Raw genomic sequence first — 22,261 nt, 5'->3', positions numbered from 1 at the left:
GCTTTTGATGACATTTTCTAATAAGCAATTCTGAAACTGTTCTATTCATTTGCATAGTCGTGGGAGAGACATTCTGCTCCTACACATGAATGAATGAATCATAGTCACGCTCATTCCCAGTGAGAACTCCAATCTGGGTGAGCATTTGTTCTTTTTTAACATATGCAAGTGCTCCACTTTTATAGACCCTTGACATCAATGGACACTTCTCGGTTTTCCATGTTTCTGTTTACCTTAGTGAGTAACTATTATTCATTTCATTCTCATCCACTTTTAATGTCTGCACAATCCAGTCATTTAAATCATCATGATGAACGTTACTAGTGGCATAGCATCTTGCCCTATGACAGAGTAAAATGAGATGGGTCTTAAAACAAACACTACATCACAAAACTTGTAGGATGTAATATTAATATTTATGCTGTGCCAGAGATACAAATTTTTGTCCTTGAATTTACTCTTAACAAACTCTTGTAGAGTTGTTAGACCATTTTCAAGCATTCCAGTTTGTTCATCCCCATTAACCACTTTATTTTGGTCAAGGTGGATCCAGAGCCTATGCTGGAAACAGCAGACAGTTTATCCAATCTACTTACTGGTATGTTTTGGGATGTGGGAGGAAACCAGACACATGGAGAACATTCAAAACATGCTCTGTTCTATTTGAGCATTTTACCCTGCACATTTATTGCTATGTATTAGTTGTTCTTTTAATTTTTTTAAACGTGTCTTCCCCTTACAAGGGTCGCCTACTTACAAAACATGATTCACATGTTTCCACCCAGAAACCTGTGGGTCGTTTAATTTTAAGCCACCGGCTGATGATGTTTCATACTGCTAAATGCAAAAGCTGCGCTGAGTCAAGGCAGGAAAATGAAACCTGTTATAAAAAAAACTTGTATGTTGACAAGCTGCCCACTCTAAACTAAAGCTGCTGGTGTAGGTGGGCTTAGTGATGAGACACTAAAATAGCACCTCACATAGGTCTTGTGCATGAAAGAATAAGGATAGTATGGCATGCATTTAAAGCTTCTACTCGTCATGTTTCCACAGCAAATTAAGCTGCTTTTCTAGCTGTTTAATTGTAGCAGGGAGCAAAACAAAACATTTCACTGTGACTAAAATAATCCTGCTGAAAAATCCAGCTGGTCAACCTGGAAGACCATCTTCACCAAATGGTGAGTTATTTTTAAACTTCCCAATTGCTTGGTCTATAAATGCCTGAAGTTATCAGGTTGTCTTAGTGTTGTGTCATTTCCTTTAAAACAACCTGAATATGATGTTACTTTAACAGCAATGATTCAGAGGTTTCTATTTACAAATTTGCCCAGCTTGCCTTGTGTTTTTGGACTTAGTAGCTGGTCAGTCCAAGCAGGATCTGTCCTCAAACAAGACATTGTTATAAACTAACATTCACTTATATAATGTGTATATATATAATGTGTGTGTATATATGTATGTGTGTGTATTATATTATTTATTATATATTATTATTTTTATATATTTATTGTGTTTTTTTTTATTAATTTATTTTTTATGTGATAATTATGAACTATACTAATATAATCTGTTAATTTCTTGAATGAATTCACATATTTGACAAATTATTTAGCTGTTTATATCCTAACCATTGATGTTTGAAGAGTATAACCTTTAAGAAATATTCAACTAACGTGTTGAGAAGAATGGGTTTTTTTTTTCTTCTACTTCTGCTGCAAGACAAGGCATGTAATTGGCTGCACTGAGCAGAGGCGGGATTTCCGCCTTTATTGGCTGAGCTGCACTGTCGCTTATCCTTCGTGCGTCATTTCCGTTGTCAGGTGGTGCTGTTATGGAAAGATGTGATCAGCAGTCCCAAGAAGGCTTTTCCTGATTACCAGTTTCGGTAATGCTGTGAAGAAGAAAAAAAAAACGTGCATTTTAAAAGACAGACTTTTTGTGGTGTGGAGGAACTGTCAGTGCAGCGCTCCTCGGAAAAGATTTGGATAAAGATGTCGGCGTTTGTGTAGACAACACAGGATATCCCCCGGTTTTAGCTAGAGGTGAGTTATTAAATGGCCCTTGAGTCAGTGGACCGAGCTTTGCGTTAAAGAGCCGATATAACACTCGCTGGTTAGCTATAAAGCTACACGAATATCTAATTCGTCGCGTCCGGCTAGAATGTAGTTCATTTAGTTTTCAAAAATAACAGTTTGTTTATTAACAGTGTATTAGCAGGAGCTATTAAGATATTAGCTTTGTCCTCGACTAACAGCTTCGTTTAAGTTAGCTGTAAAAGTATCAGCTGGAAATGTTAGCTGTGTGGCTAGTATACACCAAAGACAGTTTATTTATTTCACTATAGAAACAAACTGCATCCTCTCCTATATTAACTGGACGGTTTCACATGGACACGAAAGCTAACATTTTACTAGCTTCTCAAATCCGAATCGAATTCGGCGAGATCAGTGTAATGAAGTGAGCGGCAGATTGAGCTGTTCCTTTCTTCCTGTGACCGAGCTGCTCCTAATCTGTGTGTGTGTTAACGCGTCCAGTGACCAACATTAGGGTCTTGCACAACAGGGGACATGACCGAGTGATGGTAAAGACTATCAGATGTCTTCTAATTCATTCTTATTCAACACTAATTTAACGTTGTTTGTTGCTGAAGCCTTAGATGCTGTAGCGTGGTCTTGTATTCAATGCTCTGGTGGTTTGGTTTTTCTTTCGGTGAAAACTTTACAAAAAAGGTTTTCAACTTTAAAAAAAAAAAAAAGAACGAGCGCAGATCCGTTGGTAAATTGAGGTGCTGTGATTCCACACATATGGCTGAAACTCGTGGCTTTAAATTTAGCTCCCTGGATAATGAGACTGGCATGTGTTTACAAAGCGGTGTACACACATACACACACCGGTGACATCACTTCCCATATAAACTAACGCTTTAGACTATTAAACCGCAAGATTATCTCTAATCCAAACGTTTAAAGTATACATTCTCTTTGGACGAGATAACGCGTGGACATGGTTTCATTGTGCAAAACTGTCCATTTAAAAGATCTCGACGGGTGATGACCATGTGACCATGTCTGTCGCATTGTCAGCAGTCTGGAGCTAGACAGGCATCCGTGATGATGAAGCTGACAATTTATGTACAATAGCAGCCAACTGAACTCCTACTCCTACTCCCAGATGAGCTGTGTATGGTGCTGAGGGCTGGCTTTAAGGATTTTTTTCCTTCTCATGCCTCTTCTTTAGAGGTATAAAAAAACAAATCTTAAATATGCATTATATCCTGAATACCCAGTTATGCACTGAATATTCAGTAAGGAATATGCCCTGAAATGAACTTGATTATTTTGCTATAATAGTGTGTCTGTTTTATTCTGCTTGTACCACAATAATTACAGCAACAACAATGTTTAGTCTATTAATGAGCAGCATGTACTTTTAACCATTTAAGCTGTTTAACTATTGTGAGACAAGTTAGTTCCTGTTATTGCTTACATTACACCAGAGGCACATCACCAAACTCTTATTTCCTCTAATCTTTAAATAATATACAAGAAAAAAAATCAGTCATTTTTACTAAGAACCATAAAGTCTAAAGTCCTTTGTCCTAAAGACTTACATATATGGCAGAAAACTTACAAAACAGATACCCACAGCTCCTTTCATAATGTTAAAGAACTTTAATAGTTTATTTTGTATGATGATTTTCCATTTATTAGCCTTTTTATTAGATTTTGTCGGTTGTTTGCGTTCCCTGTGAGCATTTGTATATCATGTGATTTGATTTACAGCCTGTACTGTTGCCAGGTGCCATTATTTAAAATGGACCGTATTTAAGAATACAGCGCTGTGGTATGACTTAATTTAAAATGTGAGGTCAGTTCATTTGAATTCACTTAGGCTAATAGCCTGAGTCTGTCTCTGTTATGTTGCTTGTCCTATTTTGTAATGAATTGATTCGAGATTTTTTTATTTGTTACATTTTTAGCTAGGCTTTGGAAAGTGCGATCCATGCAGTTGCGCTTGTGAGTCACACTTTAATATTAGGCATTCACTTCCTTCTTACAGGAACTAGGGAAAGAGTTTCAGCAAATTATAGAAACCAGTTTCTCGACAAGACAAATAGACAAAAGTCCCTGCTATACATTATATGACCCTAGATTTTTACACTTGTTTAAGACTGCCTTAATCCTATAGTAATCCAGTTTTGAAATGTTTGTGAAATTGAATGTGCTTGACCAATGCTGAAGTTGCAATCTCGTTTGAAATTTGCACCACTCGTGTTTGTTGATACACTTCACAAATTAAGAATGCGTGGGATGAGCAGAAAAGGGTGCATTAAATCAGCAATCCATAATAAATCCATAGTCTTTTTATAAAAAAAAAAAATAATTCTTCGTTTGTCTGTGCATGCTGGTTTCAAAACTCCATTCTTTTTTTTTTTTCATGCAGTCTCACTAAAATTTAAATGTTCACAGTAGAACTCCTGCATTTATTGCCATTGTTGTGCTGCAGTCTCCTCAGGAGATTTCACCAGAGCAGCCATTCTCTGTTGATGCAAATGGACCTGTGATGGCCTGCCATTCATTCAGGGCCACCGTTGTTGGCAGATCTTGTGATTGTCGTAAAGTGGCGGGGAGGGGTTATCTCTCACTGAAGCCAAATCCCATCCCCCACATAAATGTCTTCTTTTTTTTTCCTGTTGGTGACTCACCCTTTGCTGCCAGTCTACTGGAAGTCCTCAGTAACACTGTACTGAATGTTTTCTTACTGATTTGGAATGTGGTGAGCCAGGTTCCCTCTGTCAGTTCTGCTTACGACACTATTTCATAGGTGCTTGCTGTCTCTACTCTGGACCTGCTCATAGTTATTATAGTGTGCTTTGTAAATTTTAAACGAACATTTTCTAGTTTTTGTGTACATGTAGAAATCCGACCCATTTATGAATACATTTTTTTTTTCTTTACCATATCTGCTTTATTTGTCCTTAAAGATCAGCAGAATGTCTAGACGCCGTGTTGCAGAGAGAGGGGCAGGGGAGTCCTCTGGCAGGGCAAGCAAGCTTCTTTGTCCTGGGATATCTGGCAACAATGCTAAGAGAGCCGGACCCTTTGTCTTAGGTAAGAGACCTGAGAGTTCTGGGTTAACATTTTAGTTTCACATCTGTGTTTGTAAAGGTCAAAGTGATTTAAAAAGTGCTTGATTTAGAATGATTTAAAAAAAATGACAGGTGTTTTTCATGTGAACATGTGAAACTTCGGTTCTAAGTCTAGCAATGTGCTCTTTTACCATAGGATTTACATGCATAGCAATATGAATATTAATATGCATTAAAAATAACAGCATTTTAATATGCCTTGTAAGAAGTGGCATTTAAGTTTACATTTGGGTCGTGCAGAAATTGCAGAACCCTGTACCTTATGGTCCAACACCAGCTGTTAAATCCACTCCACCTCTCACTAACAGGGCCTCGGCTGGGAAACTCTCCTGTGCAGAGCATTGTGCAGTGTCTGGCCAGGAAAGATGGAACAGATGATTTCTACCAGCTAAAAGTGAGTTTACTAATAATTTTAACACGTAACTTCCTCCTGTATGTAATGCTTACGGGTGCAGTTAGATTCTGTAAAAGATACCGGTGCTTTTGCATGAACCTTGTGACCTCCTAAATAGACCTAATTTATGACTTGCCTGATCTAAAGTTGAGATTTGACCATTACCAGCACTTACTTTATGGGGTGCTATTAGATAACGAGTCAAGAAGCCTGTAGAGTGAATGCCCTACGTGAACCTTTTAACCCCATTATTCTCCCAAGAGCCTTGTATCTCTTAGATATTGTCCATGCTAACCTAGTGTTGGGATGAAAGATTTTATCAGTCTGTCTTGATCACAGTCGAGATTTCACAACTTTGCTGATAAGGGTGTTGAGAACCTGTGGATCCTTCACAATATGATCTATTGAGGTCATGACCTCTGTGCTCTGACCCGTACTTAGATTTTGACCCTGGAGGAGCGTGCAGACTCGTCTGGAGAGACGCAGGAGGAAAGGCAAGGCAAGATGCTGCTGCACACAGAATACTCGCTGCTGTCTCTCCTGCACAATCAGGATGGAGTGGTGCATCACCATGGCCTTTTTCAGGTATAGTCAAAACAAATGCAAGGCACATACCTACAGTTATTTATTTATTTATTTATTTATTTATTTTACTTTATTGGGAATCTGTTTGTTTGGCCGTATATCAAATTTTCCTTTTTGCAGCTGTTAAGATTGGAATTGGTTTGTTCAATAAAGTCCTGTTCAGGCTCCACCAGTGTTATTTGTAATGTAAACACTACATTGACAGGAACATTTCTCTCCACAGCACTCAGTATGACTCATCAGTTAGTTTAGTTTCTGTTTAAACCAGGCATTCTTTTCCCACTCACTCATCAGCATTGTTGCCATTGCCTCTGCTACTCTTCTTCCAGCATAGCACAGCTTCTCCGATGTCCTGCTTAGCTGTGGGTGCCATTCATACACTATTGATTAAGTTAATATAATTCCTGTCCACTGGGCTTCTAATCTATGTCTGACCTCTAGGTCTGCAGAGCCAGCCTTTCCTCAGCCCATTCATGTCCTCAGCCCAATCAATGTCCTGCCATATGTCAACCGTTTAGATGACTAGAGTAGGGATGTGCAAACCCCCCCCCCCCCCTTCCAAAAATTTGTGTTGTGAGGTAATGTACAGTATTATATGAAAACTCAAGCATACCAAACATCAGCTATGAAATAGATGTTCTAATTTTTGAACATTCACATTTTACTAATCCTGGTGTACTAAATTTGGCAAACAATCATTACACAACCATACAGAAATAACTTATCCAGCCAAACCTAGCTGTGTGTGATGTTCTTAGTGAACCCAACAGCAGTGGGTTAAATGACATCCTGAGCTTGTGCATGGAGCTCTGTCTCTTACTCAGGATTAAAACTGTGGTATATTTCTGCTGCTGGAGAGTTGAATGCATCTGTGTTTCACCACTGACATCTATTAGAAGTATCGAATTAATAAAAGTGATATGAAAACACAAAAAAACATGACATTATGTTGCATTATTCACATTAGCTGTGCAGCAGCCAACATGCTGAAACTCCTCATTCAGTCATTTGATTAACCAATGATTTCAGTAACCACTTGCCAAATTTAAGACAGATTTTTTTTTGCTTCTGTGACCACATTTAAAACGGTTTTGCTTGTGTGTACCAAATTGTGAAGCCCTACAATTGTGAAGCCCTACAACAGCATATGTCATGCATTTCATATTTAGTTGGCTACAGAAAACTATACGACTTTTTTTTTTTAAATATTTCATGTCCGTACTATTGGCTCAATTTTCTCCATTATTTGCTTGTTTATACCCAACTCTACCTGGTCTGTAGCATGATCCTTTGGTCTGATGGCCTTTTCAGTGGTAGTGTTTACTACTGCAAGAAAACCTCTTCTCTGAAATTTGAAAATGATTTGTGGCATAAATGACTTTTTGTTTGTTAAAATAAAATGAATCTAAGCATTTTGAGTTACTGGGAACTTCTGTTTGGTTGTCAGGATCGCTCCTGTGAGGTTGTGGAGGATGTGGAGGCCAGTAGAACACGCAGGATGAAGAAGCGGATCTGTCTAGTGCTGGACTGCCTGTGTGCTCATGACTTCAGTGACAAAACAGTGGACCTCATCAACCTGCAACACTACGTCATCAAGGAGAAGAGACTCAGTGAGCGTGAGGCCATCGTCATCTTCTGTGATGTAGTTCGAGTGGTCGAGGCTCTGCATAAGGTGAGCAGTAGCTGCTTTTCCGTTTTGCATCTCCACAATTAAAGTATTATCCGTATAAATATTTTAAATTTGTTTTGCTTGTTTCTGTCTGCAGAAGAACATTGTGCACCGAGACTTGAAGCTTGGAAACATGGTGCTTAACAAAAGGTAAGACTTCCCTGCTGGTTCCTTTCTCTTATTACCTTCTTTGTGCAGCTGAAAGGTTTTGGCCTTTGAACAGACCTGCAGCAGATGCTTATAGAGTAGCGTGAAGCCTAGCCTTGTCTACCTGCTCCTAGCTCAGGAGCATAAAGGCTTGTATTAGTCATGTGGTTAGGAGTGTATTCCAGTGAAGATAAGGCAGTTTGTGACATGCCTGTGATGTGTTCTCTGGAAGAGGAAAAGAGTAGTAGGGAAACCACACATGGGTGTTCTGTGAAATAAACCTTACAGGATTCAAACATTTTGACGCCAAAGGCTTTTCCAGACACTGAGTAGTTTCTTCACTGAGTTCTTATTTTTTATTTTAAATTTCATATTTCTTTCTGCTGAATAAGTGCAGGAACTTGATTAGAAGGTTCTGACCTGTGCTGATTTTTGGTAAGACATTAAAGAAATATGGTATACACTTAAACTGAAAATGCCCATTCTATGACATTCATGTGTGATTACAAGTGGTGTTTGAGGCCAGACTGAGACCAAATGAAACTCCCAGTACTGGTCTAAACTTGGAACCCACTTTGCTGTACTATGAGTCTGACAAATGTCTTTTTTTTTTTTTTTTTTTTTTTTTTTTTAAATGCCAGCTTATAACCATTCAGTTGTGACTTTAGCTCTTCATGGATAGTCAGACCTGATTTTCAGGCCCTGTGTGTAAGTTTCATCAAAAGATAGATTTAATGTTTTTGTCCTGAATTAAGTTTTCAGTAAATTATTTGTCATTGAACTTGTTGCTCTTAACAACATGCTGAATTGTCAGCCAGATTAAGTTAAATTAATTAGAAAACTCAGTAGAAGCATATAAAGTGCCAGTGCCATTCATTTCGTTCTATTCTCTCACACACACACACACACACACACACACACACTCCTTTTGGTGATTAAAGTGACTCTTCCTGACTCAGTGGAGCTGGAGAGCAGAACACTCTGTCCCAGCTGGAGACAATACAGAACGCAGCCAAAGAATCCATAACTCAGAGCTGAGTCACACACATGAGCACACACGTCACTCTGGCGCATCTCTCCCCTCTAAAGTTTTTTCACATACCCTTTCATCTCTTCAACCTGTTCCTTCTGTTGAGCGCAAAAGCAAACCTGAAAGTAGATGGGCTTGGATCTTCTTCTGATTCGGCCCGAGTCACAAAAGCGATTATTCAATATGGATTTGAAATTTCAGGTAAAAGAAATTTTAGTTGACCAGGTAGAACAATTTCCATTTGAATGTGTTTTGATGGACAAACTGAATTAATTTAATGGCAGCTGATTGTTGAATAATTTGAAGCAAGACCAAGCCTCATGGAACGCCATGAAATTGTAGCTAGGTTTTCTTTCAGAAGACAAATGATGTGCTTCAGGATATCACATTGTTTAGGTTTTCAATCTGAATATCATAGTTCGCCCATTTTTTTAATAGATCTGATTATGGTGGATGAAGGTTATATTAATATGAATGAATGAAGTCCGCTGATGTGTCTCTAAAAAAAAAAATGTCAATGTGGTAGACTTTTTTTTTTTTTTTTTTTAAACAAGAGGTTAAAAAGTGATGTTTGGGGTCACTGTGTGAGGTACGGCTTCCTACTGTGATGTGCATTTACTCACACTTCTCAAGCAGCTGCTTTCACCCTCTCATGTCCTGCTGAGCACACACACTTTGCCTTGTCACTGGGGGTCCTTAGGCTGTTAATACACAGAGACCACACTGTTGGAGTGAACTTTTAAGTATTTCAATCCCCTTGCAAATGGTAGGATTTTGGGGGGATTTGTGAGAGCCATTGTTTTCTACAGTTCTACTGTGTGTCTACTCTTGTGCTTCATCACTATAGTCAGGTATTTGTTTAAACTTTTTTTAAATCGGCTTACATTAGGCACAGACACATTGTTGTCTAGACAATGAAACCCTTGTTTTGTCTGTTTCTTTGATTTAAATAGGAACCTGGCTTGGTGTTTCTTCAGCGAGGCATTTCTTATTGCGTAAAAATACCATGTCGGTTCTCAGCTGGAGGCCAAATATTTCTTCACGTAAAAATATTTGCTCTATTCCAATCTGTGCAGCTGTTGCAGACAGAGGAAAGGGTGATAACAGTATGCAAAAAATAGTAATAACAATTGAAAAAAGGGAAGTGTCCAGGATGACTTTCATAAGTGGAGCATGCTGACTAGTCTTTCTCACAAAAATAAACTCAAGAGCTGTCGATCATGTTAACCTGACTTTGTCACTATTTTGTTTGGCCCTAAAAAAAAAAAGAGAGAGGAAGGGGCAAAAAAAAAGGGAAGGATTGGTTGGAGAACTGTGGACAGTGAGGATTATTTTAAGAGAACTGGATGTATAATGAAAAAGTTGAGTTGAATACATTTATAATGCATGCCGCCAGGAATCACCTTTTGTTTATTAACCATTTGTGTAGATCTCGGCAAAACATTTCTTACAATATTACCAATATTCTTGTTCTTACAATTTGTCCTTCTTGCCAACACAAATAGAAGGATGATTAACAGGAAATAGAGAGATTTGAGTTTCCTTAAACTCTTATTGAAATCTTCAAGACAATCAAACATGCCGCAGAGTGAAGGAAAAAGTCGCCAAGCCCTGGAATTAAAATCATACTGTGCATTAAACATCAGCAGAACAGATAATGACCACAGTGAAGATATGGTACAGCTATAGTGGTGTTGTAGCCCATCCAAGGTAAATGATTCTGCAAGTGTTTTTCAGGGTAGCTCCGGTCATGTTAGTCACAGTCAGGGTATGAAAGTGAGAGAGATTTGGGGAAGCTAAGGAAGAGGATGTGGCTGTGGGAACAGAGTTCTGAATAAAGCTTTGCCATCACAAGCTGTGATGGGAAAGCTGTACACAGGTCTCTTTTGGAACAGTCGTTCCCTGAGGCTGAAATTGGTGTGCCCTGGTTTTTGTGCATACAGCTTTTTTTGCATGCATGAATTTGAAATGTCACCGAACACATCCCTCTACAGTGATACGGTGGAGGATAGTCATCTGAGTATTTATGCTAAGCCACAGGTTGACTCACTTGTTTGTCGAAGGGCTGCTTGTGTGTGTGTGCTGTGTGCATGTTTAGTTCTGTATAAAGACAGGCTATTACAGTTCTCCCTCTCTCGCACTGTGGATTTCTGCCACCCACGTCAGTTTAGTCGTGATGACACGGACACAAATACCAAACGTGTTCATACAGATACGTTGAGCACTCATCTAGCATCAGCGGGTAGCATTGCTCCATGTGTGCGCATGAGTAGTTTTTATCCCCCTCCTTCTTTTTTTCTTCCTTCTTCCCCATTTTATGGCTTTATACTTCGTCCTGTTTTATTTTTTACCATTCACGTTTTAGTGGCTTATGAAAATTGATTCCACTTATTACCATACAAAAAGGGTTTCAAGCTGTTAGTAAAAATCTTCTGGCCTGTAAATGAGCTGTCCATCCAGCTGGAACAGTGCTACACCCCTTGCTCTTTTTCCTCAAAAGACAGCTTGCGTAGAATACATGCTTCCTTATTCCAATTACAGTTTTTCTGTAGACAGAACAACACATTAAAAATTGCAGTACAAAGCCAAATATAAGCACTGACTCTTTGTAATCTGTACAGCAGCTGAGCTTATAAGGTGTCTGTGGATGTTGCAGGACTCACCGGATCACAATCACCAACTTCTGCCTGGGCAAGCATTTAGTGAGTGAAGAGGATCTACTGAAGGACCAGAGAGGCAGCCCGGCCTACATTAGCCCAGACGTCCTAAGTGGTAAGTAGTTCAATGTGTTTAAGAGACTTTTCACATGTAATGTAGATACAGGGTGGGCACCATTTTTACCTGGGGTTGTGAAGCAGGTTTAATATTGCTTTGCGGTCTTAATCGCACATTCTGTGGCCAGAAGTGTACCGTGTGAAACAGTGCCATGTTACAATGTTATGGCTAGATGATTAGCAATAGACACCAGTGTGAAAAACTATATAGTGTCATTGTGTTACAGAGCTATACATTTTTTTTCTCTCACTTGTAAAAGCACTAGACAATCTGTTCACTGTATTTATGCAAACAAATATGCAAATAAGAACGCGGGGTTTAGGAATTAACCCCAAGTAACAGTTTGAAATTTCAAGCTCTTACATACGTCACACTCCACATTTAAATATGTGATCAAACCTTCCCCACATATGCACTAATCATGCCAGGAGTGACCGCATGGCTCATGGTTCTGGTTTTCCAATATAGATTATACCTGGATAGTGTGCCACTGGTTTGTTCATTCCTGTAAATTGTCGCTGTATTGTGCTGCTGCATATATACATAGAGAATATGAGCATATACTATATTATATTACAGAGGTTCTGTAGGTTGCTTGACTAAGATAACTTGCCCGTATATATGAAGGCGTGTGTGAGCGAGTATGTAAATGTGTATGCACATGATGCATTGTAATGCTCTGGTGTGTCATGCAGGCTGTTTTCTCACCTTGCATCAAGTATCTCCCGTATAGAACCTGGATATACCATGACCTCCTGTTGTAGCAGTTAGTAAAATGAGGCTAGTTAATGGAGCCATAGAGCTTTTTATTCCTGAGACTTTTCATCATCAAAACAATTTTAGATTGAAGGGGTACATATTTATATTATAGTGTTTTGTATAATGATATGGTCTGTTTTCATATTTAATTCAATTGGCCAATCAAACTTCCCAATAACTATCAAATTTATTATGATTTAGTTTCTTCATTAAGTTATTTTGTGATTTCTACCACTTAAATGAATTGCAGAGTCGAGACCCCTGACCTGCTTTGAAGATTACTGTTGTAATTTAATAGAAAGAATCCAGTTTTTTGGCTAAGTAGTTTGTATAGGTTTTCTGTGAAATTTTACAAGGATACCACTTTCCTCTTAGCTGTGATGTTCATCAGCTAAACTATCTCGCTTCTGTTTTATTAGATGCAATTTACTGTAGTATCGTCAGTTGGAGTAAATGGTTCAGCGTTTGTTTGTTACCTCTCTGTTCACCTGAAAACAAAGGACTTGTAGATCAGCAGAACGTGACTAAAAAACAATGAAGCAGCGCCTGAATGAGTCATTGCAATGAGTCATCCTAAGGGGAAACTCCTCCTGCTTCCTCCTCTCTTTCTTGCTGTCCATTTTCTTTCTTTCTTTTTGCTTCTTTTATTTCTCCTATCTTGCTTTAGTGTGTCTCCTTTCTATTGTTTTATTTTTGTTGTTGTTTTTTTTTCATACATGCATGGAGCAGAGAAGCACAGCTAAGCGTATATTACAGGCAGAGACACTGGGAAGCTCTAGTGTAAACATGTGTCTTGCGTACAGGATATGGCGATGGTGATTATGCTGGAGCTGTCATTAGTGGTGACTCATGCTTTTCTGCTGGTCATGAACAGGACATCCTTCTTGCTGTTGTAACTTTTGTGGTCATTTCTTGGAATTATGTGCAGTACACCAAAACAAATATATATTTTAATAACTGTTACACTGACTCGTGTCTTCAATGCACAGTTGAGGAGTAGAGCAATATGCAGGGGGTGATGTTTGTAGTATTAAACATTAATATGGTTTTGTGCATTGGGAGCAGGGTCGCCCTATTGCAGTCCTGTCAGGTGGAGTGTAGGACTTTGGTACTGTCCCAGAGCACATAATGTCCCTTGTAGTGAACTCTATATAATAAACCTTTTGTTAAATGCTCTGTTGCAGGTCGGCCATACCGTGGGAAGCCTAGTGACATGTGGGCTCTCGGTGTAGTGCTGTTCACCATGCTGTATGGCCAGTTCCCCTTTTACGACAGCATACCTCAAGAGCTCTTTCGCAAGATCAAGGCTGCCGAGTACTCCATCCCAGAGTGAGTCCCACACACACACACGCACACACACACACACCTTATCTCCTGTTCCACTGATTTCAAAACCACAGGACCTTTTTAAAATCTCTATCCCTGCACAGGAAAAACAAAGTATGCGTAACATACTGACAAATCTCTAATAAAAACACCATAAAATCTGCTCTGTCTATGAAGGATGTATATCCTGCCAATTCTATGGCAGCAGCACAGTGCATAAAATCAAACTGATATAGGTCGAAAGCTTAAATTGATGTTCCTGTCAAACATCAGAATGGGGGGGGGCACCAATGATTCAATATGACTTTTTGAATCTGAATTTAGAAATAAATAAATTTAGTTTTATACACATTTGTCCTAAACACATTTCAGCCAGTAGACTCCATCAAAATGGCTTGAAAATGTAGCCAAATTCAGTCTAGTGTGTTTTGAATTTAATATGTTGATGTGCATTTGCTCCGGTGCAGGGACGGCCGTGTGTCAGAAAGCACAGTGTGTTTGATTCGTAAGCTGTTGGTGCTAGATCCCCAACAGAGGCTGACTGCGTCAGAGGTGCTCGAGTCTCTCAGTGGCATTATTGCCTCCTGGTGAGTTTCACGATTCTGTCTCCTAGCTGCCATTTTCCCTGCTGACATCCTCTCCTTTTACAGTACATTTATTAAACAGCAGCTCTAATGGCTTTGATGAAAGTATTTTTAGAAGCGTAATCTTGGGGGGGGGGGGGGGGGGGGGGGGGGGCTCTTTCTTTTTGATTGTTTTTATGGCTCGGTGCTTAAACTGTTTTTGCTCATCTGTTCGGCATTAGTGGGGTCTAGACTAATACATCTATCTAATACATAACACTTTCCCCAAGGTTCTGCAGTATTAGTTCATTGTTTTCTGTAGGTTTATTTTGTTTCCTGAATGCAATTCTCAGAACCTAGGAAGAACAGATTCAGTGTTGAGTAAGACTCCTTTAAACCCATTTCACAAAAAAGACCTGGGCCACAGAATTACCGATATGGACTGGTCCACCGTATGTAACAATGTGTTCCCTAAATGTACTTCTTTGGGAATTCACGAACTCAACTACAGATTTTTTAACAGAGTTTACCTTACACCTTCACGTCTAAGAAGGATTTACAAAGACTCCTCCGATCTCTGTTTTAATTGCAAGAAACACAAAGGAACATTCCTTCACTGCTTCTGGTATTGTGAGAAAATCTTTTCTTTTTGGATTAAAGTACATCATTTTTGACAAAGGCTCCTTAAGTTTAAATTTTGTTTCTCTTTGGAATTGTATCTGCTGTATAGTGGAATTGAGACTGTGTTTGCCAGGTACACCAAATTTAAAAACAGTTGCCTTGTGTGGAAGTCAAAGAAATGTATATTGTTATTGTGGTCTTCTCCTCAGGCACCTTCTGTTAAAATGTGGTTGTCTTAAATGTCCATATTACTTCCACTTGAGAAGCTCACTTATGACATACACCAAAGGTCTAATGACTTTTGGCAGATATGGACACCTCTCTGGTGCCACATTAACAACCTCTCTTGATCCTGTGTACATTTTGTTATTTACCAGAATGTGCTATCTTTTTCACCTGATTGTCCACTTTTAATTGTTTTTTATTGTGTACTTGAGACTGTATCGCTATGTTTATGTACATCTGATTAACCGACCAATAAAAAAAAAAGAAAGAAAGAAAGAAAATGAAAGCAATGGATCTTTTTAATTATTGTGCAGTTCAAGCTTTTCAATTAACCACGTGAAACATGTTCATTCATTTCAGCTTTATTTAGCCTTTTATGAGGGCATAAAGACAGCAGGCTTCATAAATTCATGATCAACTCTCAGGATTTAATGGGCTCCCTTATTGTGTGTCAAGCTGTGAAGACCAAAATGCACACACCTATATAGCTTCTACCAGCAAATAAATAAGTGCCTTTCTGTTAGGGGCCAACCACCTCCTCCACCCACTGATTCAGTTTAGCCAGTGACCAGTGACTCAGCTGTGTTTTTACCACGTGCACATGATGTCAAGTAAAAGGCAGCTGGTGTGTGTTTTTAACTTTAATCACGGTAATAGGAAGAAATAAGACAAATTGCTACTAGGAGGAATTCATTCTTGAGAGTTGTTTTTTTTTCCTGATTTGCAGGGAATCAGGGCATTCAGTCTCTCTGATTTTCCAAAGTCAGACATTAAGATGACAATGTTGAATATAATTTTCCAGACAAAGGCTTCAAGATTACTTTGTAACTGCAAAATTTTTATCCCTGTGCACATCAAAAGCAACAAAATATATCCTTTGCTTCTTTGGACATGTTTAATAGGCATTCTGTATCATCTATGAGCGGCCCGCTGCAGGTAGTACCGGACATCGATGACCAGCTGAACCAACCCGAGCATCTGCAGGAGGTCAGTGCCTTGATGGCTGCTTAGGTGTCAAATCATTCTGTAAAGTATTGCAAAAGCTGGGATCTGTGTATAAACTTCACTGTGACTTAATCGTCTCTTTGTGTTCCTCAGGTGAAGGTAACAGAAGAGTCGTCTCAGTACGAGTTTGAGAATTACATGCGCCAGCAGCTGCTGCTAGCTGAGGAGAAGAACACTATCCATGAGGCCAAGAGCTTCCTGACCAAGAGGCAGTTTGGCAGTGTACCACCTGTGAGGCGTCTGGGTCACGATGCTCAGCCTGTCAGCCCTCTGGACGCAGCCATACTGGCCCAACGCTATCTCAGAAAGTAGAGGATCATGGTGCACAAGCTGTGCCACGCAGCCGGGCGTTCGTGTGGTTGCTTTTAAAGAGCATTTGGGTGAGGAGATGCATGTTGGACAGTTATCTCTCATCTGCCTCTCTCGCTGGTTAAAGAAGTTGACTCTGGTTTGAGCAACGCACAAGTCGAACAGGTTCTGAGCCCCTACCGTACCCCCCTCCCTCTCACTCTGCCATACAGACATTAGCAGCAATACCAGAACTGAATCATGTAGCAAATGGGTGCGTACACATGCACACATTACACACACCTCTCATTCTCCTTTTCTACTCTCAGCACTTTCCAAGTGGAACAGCTCAGATCACCTGACCCCAGTTGTCGTCTCTTCATGTGTTCCTCTGTCCTTCAGTCAACAACACCCATCCATACTGGGCTTCATCTGCATCCACAATTGCTAAACTACCTCTTAACATCTCTGTTTCTGTCTCTCAGTCCGTTTAGAACTGTGCTCTAAAAGGTTTTGAAAAACAGGTATCCAAATGTGGGGATATGACCACAAGCACAGGTGAAGAGCATTATTATTATTATTATTATTATTATTATTATTTTTTCAGCATTCTGGCATGTCAAAACCAGCGATACATTTATCTTCATAATCTGAATAAGCTTGGCTCTCCTCTCCTGTTAAAGGTAGCATTTTAAGAACCCAACCCCTGCCATTTTTTTTTCAGTTTATTTTTGTTTGCGTCAGTATTTCTTAAATTATTCTGTAACACACAAGGACTCTGTAGGCCTTCCTTGCTTGATGAGGCATTCCCAAGCAGCTAACAACGTGAAGCTCTTATTCTAGATGCCAAGAATAGTCCCATAAGCTGCTTTGCAACTTGCTGCCTTGAGAGGTACGATATTCTTGCCTTATCAGCTAAAGGTGCGGTCTACAGTGGTCCCAAAGCTTTTTCTTTTCGTCTTCTCATTTTTAAAAAAATAAATAAATAAACACAACAATGTCCAAATACAAAGTTGTCATAAACAGGGATTCCTGAAATTTAAATCACATGCCTTCTAGGTTTCATTCTAATGGTTGCTTATCATTACCTGAGATCATAGAGCAACCAGAGATGTTATAAAGCTGTCAGAAGAAGGATGGCTGAGGCTGCAATCATGCGGAAGTTTAAGCCCCATTAAGCTCCAAAAGTGTAGGCTTTAATCTCTTCCCCACCCCTGTGGTGACCAACAGCCAACATCTTGAGCTGCCCCTTTGAAAGCAAGCCAGCACTCTTTTTCTGCCACACCATATTAAGCCAAAACCTTGGCTGCCCTTCTGGTCATTGTAGTGGGAACTGGCTATTAAAACCTAGGCATGTAACGTACCCGAATACCCATCATTCACTTTTAGTGCCATTGTCTTCATTCATCATGTATATAAAGATTGAGTGCAGTTCTCCTGATACATTGATCATATTTTTGTTTTCATAATCACCTTTGAGAGTCATAGGATATAAATATTTACAATTTTGACTGTTCACCAACCCAATCTAAGCTACTTGTATAAATCATTGCCACAGAATATCTTGCCTTAGATTCAGACTTCATTGGTGAGTGGTGATTTTGTACCTTTTGGTGGTCTTGTTTATTTTATTAAACAGGTGTTTGTCTTTGCATCATCCTCTCTACCCGTGACTTGTGAAGGCCTTTCTGGTTCGTTCATGTTAGGGGGAAAATGTAATCCAGCCTTGTAGGCCTCTGAGCTTCTCAATGGCAGTCTGTTTTGCTTTTTGTTTGTATTCTCTGTCTTTAAAGAGCAAAATAATTGGACAGAATGCATGAGTGAAACTGTTTAACTTTGCTTGGGTTTCCTTTTTTTGGGGGCGGGGGGGTCCAATTTTATTTATTCACTGTGTACAAATGGTCTTGACTTCCATTTATTATTTTGAACACTGCCCCATCCTTGTAAGGCGTGAAGTATCACAAGATTATCACCTAATCCAGTTCTAAAGTAGTGCTGTGATCTTTTATTTGCCCAGTAATCCTCAGTTACAGCTTCTTCCCTTGTTTTGTTTTAAATAACCCTTTCTTTTGTCTGTTGAGTAAATGTTGCCACAATCCTGATGGTTTATTAAGCTACATTAATAACAAGACTGATTTTGCATAGCTCTATTTTTTAGACAAATAAAATTAAAGCACATTTATGTCAGTAAGGAATTATCTAGAGTTTATCCTGCAAGTTTAATACAACACACTCAAGCGGCCAGTGTGCAAACATTATCCTGATGTAGCTATGTGAGTGTAGAGTTACACCAAGGCATCGACATGAGGAGTATTTATCAGAGTAATGTTGCCTGCCACTATTGAAAGCATTAGTGTGCTCCCACTTCAATGTGAATATTTTTAATATATTGCAGTATTGTAGATGGCTTCTCTGGGTGAGTTCTGTGGGTGGCAGTTAAAGGGCATGTTTAAGTCCCTTCTAAAATTAAATTGTCAATGCATCTTTAATTCCTTGAAGAAAATCAGTTTAGTGACCCCAGCTCCACCAACGTACCACAGATCTGTGGGTTTAAAATGTGACTTGGTGGAGTGGTTCTGTAGTCAGTACCTTAAGTTGGACCATAACTGTTGGTTAATGCCCCATGTACGCGACTTAACAGAACCCACCCCCTGCACCCCCCACCCCTTTTTTTTCTTTTTCTGTTTTTCTTCTTTGTAGCCCCTTGGCATCACGAGGCCAAGGTGTGTATTTGCAGCATGACACATTTATGTTGTTCAGCTATATTGCTTTATATTTTAAGTAATGCATGACTTGGACTTGTGCCACATGATCTCTGCATTTAGGTTGACAGAATATTTGGGTGTGGCTCTAGGTGTTAAAAAATAAATTGCATTTGTAATCCAGTTAAAAATACACTAAAAAAAACCCCAGAAGATTCATCTCTGCAGCTCTAAATTTGGAGGATTTATTTTCAAATTTTTATTTTAATTTAGAGGGTTTTTTGTTTGCTTTTGTTTTCTTGTCCCCATTTTTTTTTGTCCTGTCGTATAAATATGTCTGCTAACTGGAAAATGGTGTAAAATGAGATGATGGTGAAATTAGTTATCAGCCTAAATGTTCGGTGTTGTAAGCTGCTTGTTTGGATAGATGTCACAGAAGAAACTGGGTAATTGTACAGATAAAACAAATTTGTATAAATGACATATTTTTGTACTTTATAAAATCTCTACATGCATGTCAGCAATAAATTTGATATGGAATATCCTGTTTGCTTGATCTGGCTGTGTGTGTGTGGGTGTACGGCATCAAATTGGGTGTACGGCATCAAATGTTAAATGTGTGTTGAAGGTTGTACAGTGCTCTCTATGACCACAGTTATAGCATATTTACTATTGACGGGATCAAATTGTCATACATTTTAGTTTCTGACACAAGTTGGGCTAAAGAGATTTATATAAACACAACTGATCTGGATTCAGATTTGGTTTAGAATAACTTGCCAACAACCTGAGGCATTATACTGTGTGTATATATATTATATCATATTGTATATTCATTCAGACTGTAAGTCATTTGGGCATGTTGGAGGGAGACCTTTTCAGTCAAATAATGTAAAGGCTATGGCAAGCCATTTTAACATTTAATGGCTAGTCTGGATATGTATTATAGATATCTGTAATTCAATTCTGCCTAGTCAAAATGAAAATTTGATATCCACAATGGCATTCCTCCTATCCACAACTGTCTTTTCAGATATCCACAACTTCTTTCTTCCTAGGACGAATGACGTCACTCTTCCCATTCACGTCTATGGAGTTTCCCTTTACAGATATCTTTAATTCAGTTGTAGATATCCACAAATGTGAAATGTGGATATCTACAACTAAATTATGACACTACATAATTCCGTTTAGAGATATCTACAATTTAATTCTGACTAGTCACAATTCCAGTTCCAGATATCCTCAACTCCCCTCAATTAAATATATCTATAATGTCTTTTTGAGATATCTTATTTTAACTAGTAAAAACTAGATTATAGATATCTTGAACTGAAATTGTGATTAAACAGAATTAAATTGTACATATCTCTAACCGGAATTATGGATAGTCAAAATTTAGTTATAGATATCTTCAAATGAATTTTGATTAGAGATATCTCAAATCAGATATCTTGAACTTTCATTCTTCCTAGTCAAACTGTAATTACAGATATCTTGAAATACCTTTGGCTATCATCGTGTCTAGCTAAAACGGAATTATAGATATCTCTGTCATTTTGACTAATCAGAATGCAGTTACTAGTTAAAAATATGTTGATATCTGTAATGCTATTTCCGGATAGTCACTTTTAGCTATTAAATGTTAAAACGGCTTGCCGTAAAAGGCCCCTTAAGGTGATGTAGTGGCTCTCTGAGAACCAGTGTGTTAAACCTTTTGAGGTGCCCTCTAGTGGAAGTTTCATGTCACACAGGATGAAGTCAAAGTGCATCTCTAGGACATGCTTGCTGTTAGCAGGATATCCGCCCTTTGTCATAGTACAATCATTTTGTTTGTGTCCTTAAGAGCCACAAATGTAAAAACATAGATATAATATGTAAAAAAAAGTCTTGCCAAACGTGCAAATACTTACTTTATTGGACATAGTAGCAAAATCTCTGACTGAAAACCCAATTCAATAAAATACATAATTGGATTGTATTGCAAAGGCCTCACATTATACCTATGTCATGAGACATGAAGATTAAAGATGGTTTATTATAGTTTTACTAAGCAGTGTGATGTTGGACCTTTGAGCACATGCATCATCACATGCAAGCCTGGGTCAGCATTGGGCCTATAGACTAATGCTCTTTTCTCAGTGTTAAATACCAACACTCTAGTGGGACTGATCCCCAGTCCAGTTATATCAAGACCAGATGGCTTAGTTTCCTCTTTTCCTTTCAGTCAGTGAGGACAAAATGGAAGAGATTTAGTTTATAGTTTATATATATAAACTATTGTTCATCCATATTGAATCATTTCATTGACGTGACTTACACCTGGGCAAACACATGAAAAGTCATCTGTACTAAATATCAGGAAAATCTCTAAGGATTAATAACATAACTATTGCCACCTTGTACTAGTTCTAAAGAAAAAGTAAAATGTCAGAAAGCCCAAATGAAGCTCAAGGAAATACACAATGTTTTCAAAAGGATACTCGAGTAATACAATGCTAGCTCTAAAATTTGCCTACTTTAGGAAGCAGGTTAAAAAGAAAAAAGGTTCGCAGTCTGCATGTTTCTTAGAGGACGCAAGTATTAGCCTTCACCCTCCCTTGCTGCTGGTGATATGAAGAGAATTCTCAATTCAGATTCAATTTTCTGATCTTTTTCTTGTTTCCTAAAATCCCTATGAATATTGTATGCGTTTGAGATGGCTTGGGTGGAGTTGCTGCCATGAAGCTTGCAGGCTTTCCAGATTGTGAAATTCATGTGTCACTCATTTGCCCCTCATCTATCTTTTATATCGCTTGCCTTTCTTTGTTAACTGGACTCATTATCTGATAGACTTTGGTAATTGACGTGGTATTAATCTTCCATTTGTCTAAAGCATTTACTAAGGTGAGAAAAAATGTGTAGGTGTAAAAAATCCATGACAGAAAGGCCTCTAGTATTATTTGTGACTCACCCACCCCCTTTCTGCTAAATAAGAAACATATTTAGCAGTGATGGGTTTCAGTTGCTTTGACTCCTACTTT

The 22,261-nt window shown here is 38.7% G+C and overlaps 1 protein-coding gene across 2 annotated transcripts; it reads left to right on the top strand.

The window, feature by feature from the left end:
- The first annotated feature begins 1,155 nt into the window (after positions 1 to 1,155).
- On the top strand, positions 1,156 to 19,780 carry stk40 (serine/threonine kinase 40). Of its 2 annotated transcripts, none has more exons than XM_027149002.2 (11): positions 1,156 to 1,178; positions 4,985 to 5,111; positions 5,458 to 5,543; positions 5,985 to 6,128; positions 7,576 to 7,800; positions 7,895 to 7,947; positions 11,631 to 11,746; positions 13,693 to 13,837; positions 14,302 to 14,421; positions 16,146 to 16,230; positions 16,342 to 19,780. In XM_027149002.2, the coding sequence occupies exons 1-11, from the start codon at positions 1,176 to 1,178 to the stop codon at positions 16,558 to 16,560; spliced, it is 1,323 nt and encodes a 440-aa protein (XP_027004803.2). In that variant the 5' UTR covers positions 1,156 to 1,175; the 3' UTR covers positions 16,561 to 19,780. The 2 variants fall into 2 exon arrangements, with proteins under 2 accessions (XP_027004803.2, XP_027004804.2); XM_027149003.2 differs by lacking the exon at positions 1,156 to 1,178 and adding an exon at positions 1,793 to 2,042.
- Positions 19,781 to 22,261: the final 2,481 nt, after the last annotated feature.

This window comes from Tachysurus fulvidraco, chromosome 3, assembly GCF_022655615.1.
Source record: "Tachysurus fulvidraco isolate hzauxx_2018 chromosome 3, HZAU_PFXX_2.0, whole genome shotgun sequence".
NCBI classification, from domain to species: domain Eukaryota; kingdom Metazoa; phylum Chordata; class Actinopteri; order Siluriformes; family Bagridae; genus Tachysurus; species Tachysurus fulvidraco.
Note: the sequence above shows the minus strand (reverse complement) of the source record. Positions and strands in the feature narration are given on the sequence as shown.

Coding starts and splice junctions, on each gene's coding strand:
- stk40 (XM_027149002.2), top strand. Junction 6,129..7,575: donor ATCACCATGGCCTTTTTCAG/GTATAGTCAAAA, acceptor TTTGGTTGTCAG/GATCGCTCCTGTGAGGTTGT. Junction 7,801..7,894: donor TGGTCGAGGCTCTGCATAAG/GTGAGCAGTAGC, acceptor TTCTGTCTGCAG/AAGAACATTGTGCACCGAGA.